The sequence below is a fragment of the Oratosquilla oratoria genome, chromosome 5 (genome assembly GCF_046742065.1).
Source record: "Oratosquilla oratoria isolate Oo_2021 chromosome 5, ASM4674206v1, whole genome shotgun sequence".
Classification (NCBI taxonomy): domain Eukaryota; kingdom Metazoa; phylum Arthropoda; class Malacostraca; order Stomatopoda; family Squillidae; genus Oratosquilla; species Oratosquilla oratoria.
The window spans coordinates 8670234-8685413 of NC_134781.1; the positions used below are offsets into that span (position 1 = coordinate 8670234).

At 41.0% G+C, this 15180-nt stretch overlaps 1 protein-coding gene across 1 annotated transcript in view; it reads right to left on the bottom strand.

Moving 5' to 3' along the window:
• Elp3 (elongator complex protein 3) overlaps window positions 1-7285 on the bottom strand; it is a 32532-nt gene extending 25247 nt beyond the window's left edge. Inside the window, exons 1-2 of the mRNA XM_076184897.1 lie at window positions 7129-7285; window positions 4-245 (exon numbers count right to left, since the gene is read on the bottom strand). Of these exons, the coding sequence (XP_076041012.1) occupies window positions 4-245; window positions 7129-7150 (264 nt within the window). The 5' untranslated portion in view covers window positions 7151-7285. The remainder of the gene's footprint in view (window positions 1-3; window positions 246-7128) is intronic.
• Between the last annotated feature and the right edge of the window lie 7895 nt (window positions 7286-15180).

A 15180-nucleotide genomic window follows, 5' to 3' on the forward strand; every position in this document is an offset into this window, starting at 1 on the left:
CACCCCAGATGCTGTGCGAATTGGTTTTGCTCTTAGTTTTGGAAGAAGAGTTTTTTTATGTTGAGGAGGAACTGCAGCAATGATATCAACAAGTCTTGGAGAGGAAGCCAAGCCATATTTGGATGATATACGGGTTTTCAGGTGATTCAAATTGACATCTTTTCCATCTTGATGAGCTTTGATGAGTTCCTTAACAATCTCACCAACTGTTAACATACGTAATTCTTCTTTGGATAAAGAAGGCCCTGATGAAAAAAATAAAAAAATTATTAAAGGGTGTTATAAGAAGCTATGACATTAGAAAAGACATCCAGGAACCAATGACAGGTACCTTTATGTGGTGGTCCTGCAAGTTGGACAGTGAAGCTGCCCATTTTCATTACATATCAAGCTCCTCACTTCCATCATGAGGTGCAGCCCTGAGGGGTTGACACTCAGTCTCCATACTGGGCCCAAGATCTATCTCTGTCAACTTACTTTGTTTCTTACTTTTTCACACATGAAGAACTGACAATCTTAGACTGCTCCCTTCCTCACACTACATTCAATTGGTGACAGAAATAGTACCACACTAATATAACACAGACAACATTCCAATGTTTCATCCCAAGAGATCTGAGGGTGGGCCCATGGACTACTGACAAGTTTCCCACTTAGTCAAGATCAAGGAAACAATTATGTATGGCTCATTAAAATTTGACCAATGTTCCAAGAGGACTTCCCTTCCAGACAGAGGTAAGGGGGTTGATGTGTTTTAAAAATGGACAGATTAATCTCTTTGCTGTCCAACTTGCAGGACTACTATAAAGAGGCACCCATCACTGATCTATGGGTAGTATACTGTACTGTATTCTCTTACGGGGTAATGATTAGGTCATCAGTGGTAAACTTACTCAGTGGTTTTACATAAAAATAATACCATAAGAAAAATTATTTATATAAAATATTAACATGAGAGATCTATTTTTATGAAAAAATCCATAAAAGGCCTTTGAGTTAGGACTAAAATAAGCTTCAGTAAGATTTCATATCTTCCTGTAGGATATATAAGTCTTAAATCTTATACTTCTTAAATCATGCAATCGTTTTTAGTAAACCCGAGGCAACAATTACATGTAACCCACAAAAATCTGTCCCATATTTCCTCAGGGATGCACCTTCAGACAGACGGAGGTGAGGGCGTTGGTGGATTTTGAAAATGGGCAATTGAGATGATTCTCTGCTTCCTTTTTTAATCATAGACTAATCTTCACCCAAACAATAATAATAATAAAACTTTCTAACTTCTACTATCCCTCCTTTCTGTTGTTCTCCTTAAATCGCTAACCACCTCTGTGACTCTACTTCCTGAGCATGATTTTGTCTCCAAGGACAGAGGCATTGGTAATTGGCACAAAAAAAAAAAAAAAAAAAAAAAAAAACACCACTGAGTGACAATCAGAGGAAATTCGTACCACATTTTTTGTCGAATAAATAATATAGCTAAATTCCATTTTTCTTTCAGCTGTTACCCAGTAACCCAGTACCCCACAGTAAAACTAAATTACCAAACCTTTCCATGAGAAAAAAAAAAAAAAAAATACAATAATAATAATAATAATAATACATACATACATATACCAAGGCATTTTCCCCCTTCCAAGGGAGGTAGCCAAAAAGGGAAAGGCATAAAAACACTCCCACCCATTTCATCCCTAAATACACTCCACACCCCTCCCACCCTTCCTCTCATCTGAGCACCTCCTGGATGACGGGTCATCCCTGCACCCTGCCCACCGCCCTGGGTCAGAAGCAGTGTCGCAAGACACAGTACATCCACAGCGAGGCCGCTTCATTTAATCGGCGACCCCCCCTCTCCGTCCCCCTTTGCATATAAGGCGAGGACGGGGAGAAATCCCTTCGGGCTGCATCAAAATTTACTCACACATACTACCCCACCCCCCACTTCCCCGCCCATTCCTCCTCATGCAGTCACAACATCATCCATATACAACCATTCTCCACTCACCTCTGTCATCCGTCCTCTCCCTTCCTTCCTCAACAGACATTCCCCTCTTCCCCAAAGCCCCCTTCACCCCATCCATCCACCTCATCCTAGGACGTCCCCTCATGTTCACTCCCTCCACATCTGCCTTCCATACCTCTTTTACTAGTCTTTCTTCACTCATTCTTTCCATGTGTCCAAACCATCCTAATATTCTTTCATCAACCCTATCTCCCAAATCCTTTTTCACCCCTGTTCTCCTCCTCACCTCCTCATTTCTCACTCTATCTAGCCTAGTAACCCCCACCATACTTCTCAGACACCTCATCTCAAACACATTCAAACTCCTTCTCTCTTCTTCTCTTATGTTCCATGTTTCTGCCCCATACAGTGCTGTTGGCACAATCACTCCTTCATACAGTCTCCTCTTCGCATCCATTCCCAAATGTCTATTCCTCATTACACTCTTTAAACCACCAAGGCATTTACTCGCTTCTCTCAATCTACATTCTACCTCCACCTTCACTCCACCTTTTCCTGCTACACTTGCACCCAAGTATCTAAAACTATCCACTTCCTCCAGTCGCTCTCCCTTAATGTTCACTTCCAGTCTACTGCCACTTTCACCCCTTGTACATCTCATCACCTTACTTTTACCCACATTTATCTTTAGCTTTCTTCTATCACATACTCTCCCAAACTCTGCCACCAGCTTCCTCAATCCCTCCTCTGACCCTGCCACAAGCGCAGTGTCGTCCGCAAACAACAGCTGGCTCACCTCCCACTTTTCTCCATTTTCTTTAACCATCTCCAATCCCTGACTCACTACCCTAGCATTCACCTCTCGCACCACCCCATCCATGTATAAGTTGAACAGCCAGGGCGACATAACGCATCCTTGACGAAGTCCCACCTTTACTTCAAACCACTCACTCTCTCCATTTCTAATCCTAACACATGCTCTACTACTCTCATAAAAACTCTTGACAGCTCCCAAAAGCTTTCCTCCTATCCCATAAATCTGCATAACCTCCCACAGTGCCTTTCTGTCTACCCTATCATAAGCCTTTTCCAGATCCATGAAAGCCCAAAAAACATCCTTCCCCTTCCTATAGCTTTCTCACATATCTGTCTTACCACAAAGATCTGATCTACACAACCTCTACCCGTCCTAAATCCACACTGTTCCTCACCAATTACTCCCTCTGTTCCTCTCCTAATCCTCTCAATTAAGATCCTCCCATAAGCCTTCCCTACTACACTCAACAGGCTAATCCCTCTGAAATTACTACATTCACACTTGTCCCCTTTTCCCTTGTAAAGAGGAACTATACAGGCACTACTCCAGTCCTCCGGTACTCTACCCTCTCTCCAGCAAACATTAAATAACCTCACCAACCAGTCCACCATCACTGCACCTCCCTTTTTCAGACATTCTGCATGACATCCATCCAGACCAGGTGCCTTACCTGCTTTCATCATCTTTACAGCTGCCTTCACCTCATCCTTCCTTATTTCTCCTCCATTCTCCTCACTCATCACTCTCATTTTCTTCGCATTTCCCACTGCAGCTATCTTTCCTTCCCTATCCTCCTTCACATTCAGCAACTCCCTAAAATATTCTGCCCATCTTCCCCTCACTGCCATCTCTTCCATTATCAACTCTCCATCTGTACCTTTTACCTTTTCTTCCCTACTTGATTCGCCTCCTCTTCCTCTCTTAATTTCTTTCCAAAACATCTTTTTATTACTTTCAAAATTTTCTGTCATACTCCTACCCCATTTCACATCTGCTCTCCTCTTTGCCTCCTTTACCTTTTGCTTTACTTCTCTTTTCTTTTCTTTGTACGTCTCATATGACTCCCCTGTCCTCTTTTGTAACCAATCTGTGAATGCTCGCTTCTTCTCTTCTACAGCCTTCTTTGTTTCCTCATCCCACCATTCACTACCCTTTCTTCTATTTCCCCCTGTCCTTCTTGTTCCACACACCATCCTTGCACACTTTAAGACTCCCTCCTTGAACCATCCCCATTCCTCCTCCACACCCATCTCTGCTCTATCCTTTACTCCCTCCCACTCCTCCTTCAGCTTCTTTTCGTACTCCTTCTCCTTTTCCTTTTCATTCAAGGAGTTCACTCTAAGAACCTCCCTACCTTTTGTCCCTTTCCTCCTTCTCCATCTATCCTCCACTCTCAGCTTACCTTCCACCAAAAAATGATCTGATATTCCCCCACCCTCTCCCCTTAGCACATGTACATCCTTAACTCTTCCTATCATAATCCTATTTACCACTACATAATCCATTAGCGCTCTATCTACCACCCTTCCCTCCACCACCCTCTCCCATGTGTACTTATGCTTGACTTTCTTCCGAAACACTGTATTTGCTATCATCAACTCTCTTTCTAGACACATTTCCACCATCAACTCTCCACTACGATTCTTTCCTGGAACTCCACACTTCCCAACCACTCCATCGATTGGACCATTTCCCACCCTAGCATTAAGGTCTCCCAGTACTATTACATTGACATTTCTTCCTAAACCCTCTATGCACTCATTTAAATCTATCCAAAAGGCCTCCCTTTCTTCCATGTTCTTCTCACTGCCCGGCCCATATGCACTTACAAAGACCCACATCTCCTTTCCCAGTTTCACCTTCATCCACATTATCCTTGAGGAAACCTCCTTCCACTCCACTACCCCTTTACCTATCTCCTCACTTACTAGAGTAGCCACCCCTTCCCTTCCTCGCCCTCTCTTCACTCCTGATAACCTCCCACTTACACTCCCAAACTTACACTCACCCTTCCCTTTCAACTTAGTTTCACTCAAGGCCAACACATCCAACTTTCTTCTCACAAACATACTACCTATCTCTTCCCTTTTACTCTCATCTGTACCACATCCACGCACATTAAAAGACCCAAACCTTAGGGTGCTGGCCCGAGGCCCTCCAGCACCCCTTATGCCTTTCCTTTGATTTTTAGGAATTTGCCCCTTGGGGCTACAGGGAGAAGGATGCCTAGTCCCTCTCCCCGTCCCTTTCTTCTCGCCTCTTACGATCCAAGTGGGAAAACTTGGTGGCAGTATTCTTTTCCCCCACCACAGGGAATTCCCCCAATCAGAAAGAGAATACTCAGAGAAATGGTACAGGACAGCAACAAGGGGTTGGGGGACAGCATAACGGAGGGACAGTCGTAGTATAAAAGTGTCATCATTTCTCTATGAACAGAAATTCTTCTATCATAGACAAAATGATGTGTGGCTCTGGTCCGTAGGGGCGCCCCATATAGACCCTAAAGTATCGACTGCATGCTACTTTGCCACAATAACAAGCAACCAATACCCCAGACGCACATAATAATAATAATAATAATAATAATATTCTAGACCTCACATTTGATACTCATAACATCTTCAGCCCAAATGTCAAAGATTAAAGAGTAAACACTGACAAGAAAATAAGCCTACTAAAATCCATTACAAACATGGACTTTAGACAATCGAAAGAAACTCGATTAACAATCTTCAAACACTTCATAAGAACCACCCTAAACTATGCTTTCACAGCATGGTTCCCAACAATCAGCAAGACAAATATAAACAACTTACAAAAAATACAGAATAAAGACTGATATAACAGGATGCATCAAAACTACCCCAAATGGACACCTGCACACTGAACCTACATTCATCCCTATAGAACATTAAGAAAAATAGTTTACAGAACCCTAAACATAACACACCCATCTTATTGAATTACACATGGCAACATGATCTGTGTTAGTAAAAAATTAGTGGTAAATTTTTAGTTGTGCACATCTACACAATATAGCAATACAAAATTATTAATTTTGTAAATTATAAGATATCAATGTAATATGCTATCTTGGCAGAAATCAGTAACAAAAAAGCTGCTAAAACAGATTTATTAATGAACCAAGTTGTGGGGGTTGAATGATATGCCATGTTTGTTTTGATAGATGCTGAGGTTGAAGAAATTAAAGGATTATAAATTTGTCTCTTCTAACATAATTTAACCTACCTAACCTAACCTACATGTCATCACAGATGCTGATGGCCTAATATTATTGTACCTCAGGCAATTAACAAAGGCAGAACCCCGTGTTCTCTCATAAAGTCCAAGGAAGCCCTATTGTCTTTGTGACAGCACTTATTAATGTCATCTGGAGTTGGAGAACACCCAGTCCACGATGTGAAACTGTCTAACTGACAGTGACTGGACTGGATAGACGACAGCATGGCGTCCATACCGTATCCTAGCAGTTTTGTTAATTTGTAGACGTGCTTGTATCAATTTTTTTTTTTGTTATCTATTTCTGCCAAGAAAATCGCCTTATTATGTTCATGTATTATAATTCACAAACTTAATATTTAATTTTCTAATGCTATATTGTGTAGGTATGCACAACTAAAATTATACCAAGATGCATTTAAATTGGACCAGAAGTTTGGATTTTATGGATGATTATTATTGACAGCTTAATCATTGCCGTGGAAATGCAAACTAGGTATGATGCAGATGTTCCACATTCTTTTTTAACATGCCCAGGCGATTTGTTGACCCATGAATTCCAAATTTCATTAAAATTGGACCAGTGGCTTAGTCTTTGGAGTTTATGTGTATTTTTTTTCTTCAAAATCTATACCTGTGCTACCTGTGTATGTCTACTTAATTCTCACCTTTTGTTTTAGTCGATTAAGCCAAAAAATGAGAATCAAACTTCAGAATGTCGTATCTCCCTTATTTCTCACGCTATTCAAATTTTATAAAAAGCATTTTGTTTGTTATGAAAAGGTCTTTTGATAATATGCAACAAGAATTAAAGGGTTAAACCAAACTTGGAATTTTAATGACTGTAGTCACATGCAAATATAATAATATTTGGAATTTTTTCATGTCAAAATTTTTTGAAGTTACAAAAAAAAAAAAACATAAAAACTGCTATTTCACTTTTATTGTATAACATTCCCCAGTATGTTCCGGGTAGGATATTTAATTAAATACACATCTTAAAAAGGAAACACTTTACTACATTTTTCATGCCTTGCAGAAGATAAAAATAATTCCCTCCACCAAAATTATGCAAATGACGTCTCTCCAACATTCTTATACTTACCTTTCCTTTTGTTAGGGGCCATATTACTGGTGTTGTCTAACTCAATCCAGTCTTCGGTTAACTAGAATCAACTTCACAACAACATGCACATGAATACATTGCACAATGTTTACATCAGTCTGTTTTAGTCACCAATCATAAGTCATGACAAAGTCATAAACTTGATAATAAACAAGTTTTATATAATTCACCTGACAAATTATGCAGAAATAAGAACATTAAAATGTAATATCACAAAAATATTTCATCTATTATTATAAAAAAGTAGAGGAAAATAATTAATAATTTCTTGACTCGTAAAAGACAAAGTTGTCAGGTGGCCTTTTCAAGTTCAGATTTGATACCAATTTGACACCCAGGGATGTACCAAAAGGTATTGGACATTTCTCGCTGGCATACTACATTTTGCTACTCACTCTGATTTTTGGTATCTAAAGTGAGTAGCATGGTGCTGACTCTTGCTGCTGGGAAAAGCGGATAGCACGCTGGGGAACCAACGGCAAGTTTTGCTACTCCCTTGAATGTTCAAATGAGCCACCATCCCTGGGGTTCATATGTACAATATGAATAGAATTGAACATGTATATTACTGTTTATATGTGTATTTTTATTCCCAATCTTTAACTATCACTATACACTTATTCAAGTCTTAAAACAATGTGAAATAAATCGGTGTTATTTTTTATCAGGGATAGACTCGTTTGTAAGCATAGCAGGAAAATACTTGGCTGAGGTTTTATTAATGTGGTGACACATTAGGCATTTCTCACTTGCATGCTACTCACTTCTTGGTACTTGCTTTGCTAGCAACCTCTTGCGTATCTGTCACACAGAAAATGTTTTGCTGGTGACTTTTTGGCTACCGACTAACGAGAACTATAACAAACTTCCCGCATTATCCATAGATCGAGCCTTATACGAACTCTGAGCTCTCATCTGGGAGAGTAATAGCTGTCAATCACAAGTCCAACGCGCGTGATCCAAAATCATGATGGGGAATCATACATATGCTGATGACACTTCCCATATTCTTCAGACATCCATTCCTCTAGAATATTCGTTGAGCATCATCTATTTTTTTCTTGTTTCGTTCAGTAGTAATTCTATCTCTCCACCCGACCAACAGACAATATTCAAAGTGCTATTTATCCTACTCTCTTCGATGCTACTGTTGAGCCACGCATACCATACCTACAAATATATATATATACATATATATATATATATATATATATATATATATATATATATATATATATATATATATATACACACACACACACACACACACACGCACACACACACACACACACACACACACACACACACACACACACACACGGCTCGGTGGCGGATTGGTAAAGCACTGGCCTCACAAGCCAGAGAACCGGGGTTCGATTCCCCGGCCGGGCGGAGATAAGTTGGGTTTGTCTCCTTTCACGTGTAACCCCTGTTCACCTAGCAGTGAGTAGGTACGGGACGTTAGTCAAGGAGTTGTGACTTTGCTGTCCCGGTGTGGTGTGTGAGTGGTCTCAGACCTACCCAGAGATCGACAAATAATGAGCTCTGAGCTCACTGCCGCAGGGTGGTGTCTGGCTGTCTCGACAGAGACTGCAGCAGATCTGAGATGAATACACACACTGCCTTCCTGGACCTAAAAAAAAATGCTAAGAAAAATTGAAACAATAGGTGGGATACAGGGAAAATGATTAGAATGGATGAAATACTTCTTGAAAGGAAGGAAAGTGAGAGTGGTACTTAGAGAAAAGAGCTCAAATTGGGTAAACATGATAAGTGGAGCCCCCCAAGTCTCTGTGTTGGCTCCGATAATGTTTGCTGTTTATATAAACGACATGGATGAAGGAATTGAATGATATATAAACTTCTTTGTAGATGATGCGAAACTATTGAAGAGAGTGAGTAAAGAAAATTGCAAATCTTTTCAAGAAGACCTGGACAAAGTCTGGAAATGGAGTAAAAAGAACGAAGTTAATTTCAACATTAAGAAATGTAGTATAATGGGATTTGGAAAAAGTGAAAATAGAGTATCCGGTCAATACAAAATTGGAACAAAGGAAGTTACAAAAGTAAATTCAGAAAGAGACCTAGGAATAATTATATCAAACGACATGACAACAGACAAACATGTAAACAAAATAGTTGGAGAAACCTACAATTCAATAAGATCATTGAAAGTGGCCTCTGACTACATGGACGAGGAAATGGTAAAGAGAATACTAGTTGCACTGATAAGACCAAAATTAGAATATGCAGCGTCACTATGGACACCCAGTACAATAAAGAAAAAACATAAAGAAACTAGAAAGAATTCAAAGAGCATTGGCAAAGATGGCACCAACACTTAGCAAGTTGACATACGAACAAAGATTGAGCAAACTAAATTTACTAACTGGAGCAAAGAAGAGAAAGAGGCGATTTGATAACCATCTACAGAATTATGAAAGGGATGGAAATCCTTGATAGGGATGATCTACTATGGGACGGAAGAAACACAAGAGGACACGAGAAGAAACTTAAGAAGGACAGTTACAGAAGAGATCTGAAAAAGAGCAGCTTTCCACACAGAGTAATAGATACCTGGAATAGATTGAAAGAGAAAACAGTGAGTGCTAAAACTATACATGATTTTAAGAAAGAACTGGATGAGGAAAGATACAACTGCAGGTCATTACGAGCATAGCTCTTCTCCTGCAAAATACAACTAGGTAAACACACACACACACACACACACACACCACGAGCATAGCTCCCCTTCCCATAAAATACAACTAGGTAAATGCACACACACACACACACACACACACACACACACACACACTCGGTGGCGCGGTTGGTAGAGTCTCAGACTGTCAGTACGGTGGTGCCGGCGGTACCTGGTTCGAATCATGCCCAGGGCTGAAATTATTTCAGTATCGCTGCGTTTCGAGTCGTTATTCCAACTCTCATGGGCGGGGAGTTGGGTATGTGTGCGTATAAGGTCATAGCATTACCCATAGATCGGTCATACGAGCTCTGAGCTCTCTTCAGGGAGGGAAATAGCTGTCGATCACGAGTCCAACACGTGATCCAAAGACCAAGGTGACACACACACTCACACACACACACAAGTCCAACACGTGATCCAAAGACCAAGGTGAACACACACACACACACACACACACACACAAACACACACACACTCGGTGGCACAGTTGGTAGAGCGCTGAACTGGGAAGCAGAAGTGCTCCCAGTAGCCAGTTCGAATCCTGCCCAGGGCCGAAATTATTTCGGTATCGCTGTGCCTCGGGTCGTACTCTGACTCTCGTGGGCGGGGAGGTGGGTGTGTGTGTGTGTGCAAGGTCATAGCATTACCCATAGATCGGACCTACAAGGTCTGAGCTCTCTTCCAGGAGGGAAATAGCTGTCGATCACGAGTCCAACACGTGATCCAAAGACCAAGTGAATTCACACACACACACACACACACACACACACACACACGACTTTAAGAAAGAACTGTATGCGGAAAGATACAACTGCGGGGTCCAACGAGCATAGCTCTTCTCCCCCAAAATACAACTAGGTAAACATGCTCCCACACGACTCGGTGGCGTAGTTGGTAGAGTCCTAAACTGTCACTACGGTAGTCCGGGTTCGAATCCTGCCCAGGGCTGAAATAGTTTCAGTTTCGCTGCGCTTCGAGTCGTTACTTCAACTCTCGTGGGCGGGATGTTGTGTGTGTGCGTGTAAGGTTACAGTATTACCCATAGATCGGTCATACGAGCTCTGAACTCTCTTTCGGGAGGGAAATAGCTGTCGGTCACGAGTCCAGCACGTGATCCGAAGACCAAGACCAAGGTGAATACATACTTACGTACATACATGCAACCAGTGCATGATTATTATTACGCACTCTTCGCAACGACCACAGAATTTCTATAAACAGTCTCCCTCATTTATCAACACAAACAGATTACCATAGCACTCACAATTTTACATAAGATTTCGTTAATAACAGCCATACATCATTTACACACATAATGCTCACTAGAGTATATATATATATATATATATATATATATATATATATATATATATATATATATATATATATATATATATGTATATATATATAATCAATCTTAAGGTAGTTTGATATTAAAACTGTATATTAGACATGGGTATATATATGTAAATAGTTCCAATTATAGAAACGTATGTCATCTAGTGACGCAGTTGTAAGCGTACCTAAGCACGCTCATCAGTTCCGTTATATGGGCCTGTGCGTGAACAATGTATTGACCAGCTTAGGCGTAATCTTCTTTGGTTATATGGCCTTAAGTTTACCGCAGTTTATAATTTTCCATCAATGTTGTAGTCGCAATTTAGAATACAACACTACACAACGTTTTGTCTTCTGATATCTTTAACTTTGTTAAGATGGCAGTACATTAGGCATTTCTCGCTAACATGCAACTCGATTTTTTGGTACTTGCTTTGCTAGCAAACTCTTACGTATCCTTCAAGCAGGGAATGTTCTGATGATGACTTTTTGACCAGTGGCTAACAAAAACAATAACAAAGTTTCCCGCCAAGTATTTTCCTGTTATGTTTGCAACCAAGTCTATTACTGCGGTAGTCATATGAAATAAGAACACCACTTTCATATGGCTTTTAACGCTTTAATAAGAATATAGTGAAAGTTAAATATCTATCTATATACCAAGGGCCTTTTCCCCTTACAAGTGAGGTAGCCAAGTCAGAAAGAAAGTACCCACTCTCACCCATTATACTCCCATCCACCATATTTTCTCTCTCTCTCATCTTAGCTCCTCATGAATGACAGGTCAGAGTCAGAGGCTACGCAGCAAGATACAGCACATCCACAGCAAGGCCGCTTCACTTAATCGACGACACCCCACCCCCCCTCTCCGTCCCCTCATACAGAAAAACAAAATAATGGGATAAATCTCTTCGGGCTATATCAAAATATCATTCATAAATTACTATCCCCAACCCCAACTCCTCCCTTCTTTGCATCACAGCATCATATATACACAACCCATTCTCTACTCACCCCTATATCCTGCCTACTCCCATTCTTCCTCAACAGGCATTCCCTTCTTTCTCAACGCCCCTTTCACATCGTCCATCTATTTTATCCTCGGTCGTCCCCTCAAGTTCACTCCATCCACTTCTGCTTTCCGCACCTCTTTTACTAGATTTTCTTCACTCATTCTTTCCGTGTGTCCAAACCGTCCCAATACTCTTTCACCAGCCTTATATGTCATTTCCTTTTCCACCTTAGCTTTCCTTCTCACCTCGTTTCTCACTCTATCTAGCCTTGAGCTACTACCATACTTCTCATCTAAACTTTTCCTCTCTGCCTTTCTTAAATGCCAAACCTCTGCCCAATACAGTGCCGTCGGCACAATCTCCTCTTCATATAGTCTCCTCTTTGCATTCATTCCCAAATGCCTATTTCCCGTGAAACTTTTAAATCCTCCATTGGATTAATTGTTTTTCTTAGTGTACAATTTACTTCCACCAGCATCCCTCCCTTTCCTGCCTCGTGCGATTCCAAATGCCTGAACCTATCAACTTCCAATACCACGACATTGACATTCATCCCAAAACTCTCTAAGCACTCATTTAAATCTATCCAGAAAGCCTCCCTTTGAGCCTCGATACTCTTCTCACTGCCAGGCCCATATACGATTACAAAGACCCACATCTTCCTTCTCAGTTTCACCTTCATCCACATTAATCTTGAAAAAAAGAATTCTTCCACTCCATCACACGCTTACCTATCTCCTCACTCTCTAGTAGAGCCACCCCTTCCCTCCCTAGTCCTCTCTTCACTCCCGACACCCTCCCACTACACTCCCAAACTCAAAATCACGCCTCTTTTGAACTTATTCACTTAACGCCAACACATCCATCTTCCATCTCACAAACAAAATGCCTATCTCTTCCCTTTTACTCTCATCTGTACTACACCCACGCACATTAAAAGACCCAAACCTTAGAGTTCTGTTTAAAAAAATCCTCCCAGACCCCCTTTTGCCGCCTTGATTTCTCGCAGGAATGTACCCCTAAGGGTTACAGAGAGTAGGATGCCTAGTCCCACCACTCTGTTCCATTTTAGCCGCCTTTACGACCTTAGTAGGAAGACTTGATGGCAGTATTCTTTCTTTCCCCTACCACAGGGAACAGAGGCATATGTACTCAAAGAAGTAGTACAGGACAGTATTAAGAGGAGGGGCAGCATAACGGAGGGAAAGTTGCAGTACAATAAAGTAGTATAATTTCTCTATGAGTAGAAATATCTTCTAACATAGACAAAATAATGTGTGGCTCTGGTCCGCAGGGGTGCTCTATATAGTCCCTAAAGTATCGGCTACATACTACTGCACAAATTATACCGCACATCCAATACACCGGGTGGGGACAATCAAAGATAGAGAAAAATAAAGAAAAAGAAAGAAAGAAAGAAAGACGCATAAACAGTAATATGCACGATCAATTCTACTCATGTTTTGTATATAAACTCCAGGAATGGTGGCTCATTTGAGCATCCAAGTAACTAGCAAAACTTCCCGTTGGTTCTTCCTAGTAAGTTATCCACTTTTCCCAGCAGCAAGAGTCAGTAGCATGATATTCACTTTGGGTAAAAAATCAAAGTATGTAGCAAAAGCAAGTAGCATGCTAGCGAGAAATGCCTTGTGTGCCGCCGCCTATAGACTCTCTTTCACTAATAGTCTACACTCAAATGGAAAGCGCATGCCCCAACTGTTGCTAGAACAGTTTAATTGAACTTAAGAATTTTACTACGCTTGTAAAGCTCTTAGCTCCTAGACGACTACTGACCCTATGTTGACGGAATTATTCGACCGTACATGGAATGGACTTCCCATGTTTGGAGTGATTTCGCACTTAATACTTAGTAAGGTGGAGTCAAAAGCACGTTATCAGTGCTTCTCCCTGTCCCCCACAACATTTCATCTTTATCTCTATTCTATATCGTTATCTTCATGGCCGCTGCTCTTCATAACTCAATAGCTGTGTGTTTCTTTCCGTGGGAGACGGCATAGCGCTGGATTCTTTGAAAACCTCTCTCGTTTTCTGTGCAGTTCCCCTTTGAAAGAGGCAACCCGTTCGTTCTTTTGTTGTTTCCTTCCGCTGTCACGTTCTGCAAATCTTTCTCATGGGTCCTTTTCACCTGTAGACCTTTTGCACTCTGAATTTCAGGAAGAAGATCTCCAGACACTTTCTCTCTTACGAGTACATCGACATTTGACTTTGCTTTAGAACGCTCATAGTTCTTTCCTTCCCGGGGTGTTTCTTTGTGAGAATTTCATATTTTCTACTTTTTGGCCCAGGGCCGGTTTAAGCCATTTTGGCATCCCAGGCGTTGGATGGATGCCATGCAGAATGTCTGAAAAAAGGAGGTACGGTGATGGTGGACTGGTTGGTGAGGTTATTTAATGTTTGTTTAAGAGAGGGTAGGGTTCCAGAGGACTGGAGGAATGCCTGTATAGTTCCACTTTACAAGGGAAAAGGGGACAAGTGTGAGTGTAGTAGTTTCAGAGAGATCATTTTGTTAAGTGTAGTTGGGAAGGCTTATGGGAGGGTCTTGATTGAGATGATTAGGAGAGGAACAGAAGGAGTAATTGGTGAGGAACAGTGTGGAATTAGGACAGGTAGGGGTTGTGTAAATCAGATTTTTGTGGTAAGACAGATATGTGAGAAAGCTATAGGAAAAGGTAAGAATGTTTTTTTTTTGGCTTTTATGGATTTAGAAAAGGCTTATGACAGGGTAGACAGGAAGACACTGTGGGGGGTATTGCAGATATATGGGATAGGAGGAAATCTTTTAGAAGGTGTCAAGAGTTTTTACGAGAGTAGTAGAGAGTGTGTTAGGATTAGAAATGGAGAGAGTGAATGGTTTGAGGTAAAGGTGGAACTTCGCCAGGGATGTGTTATGTCACCCTGGCTGTTCAATTTACACATGGATGGGGTGGTGCGAGAGGTAAATGCAATGGTAGTGGG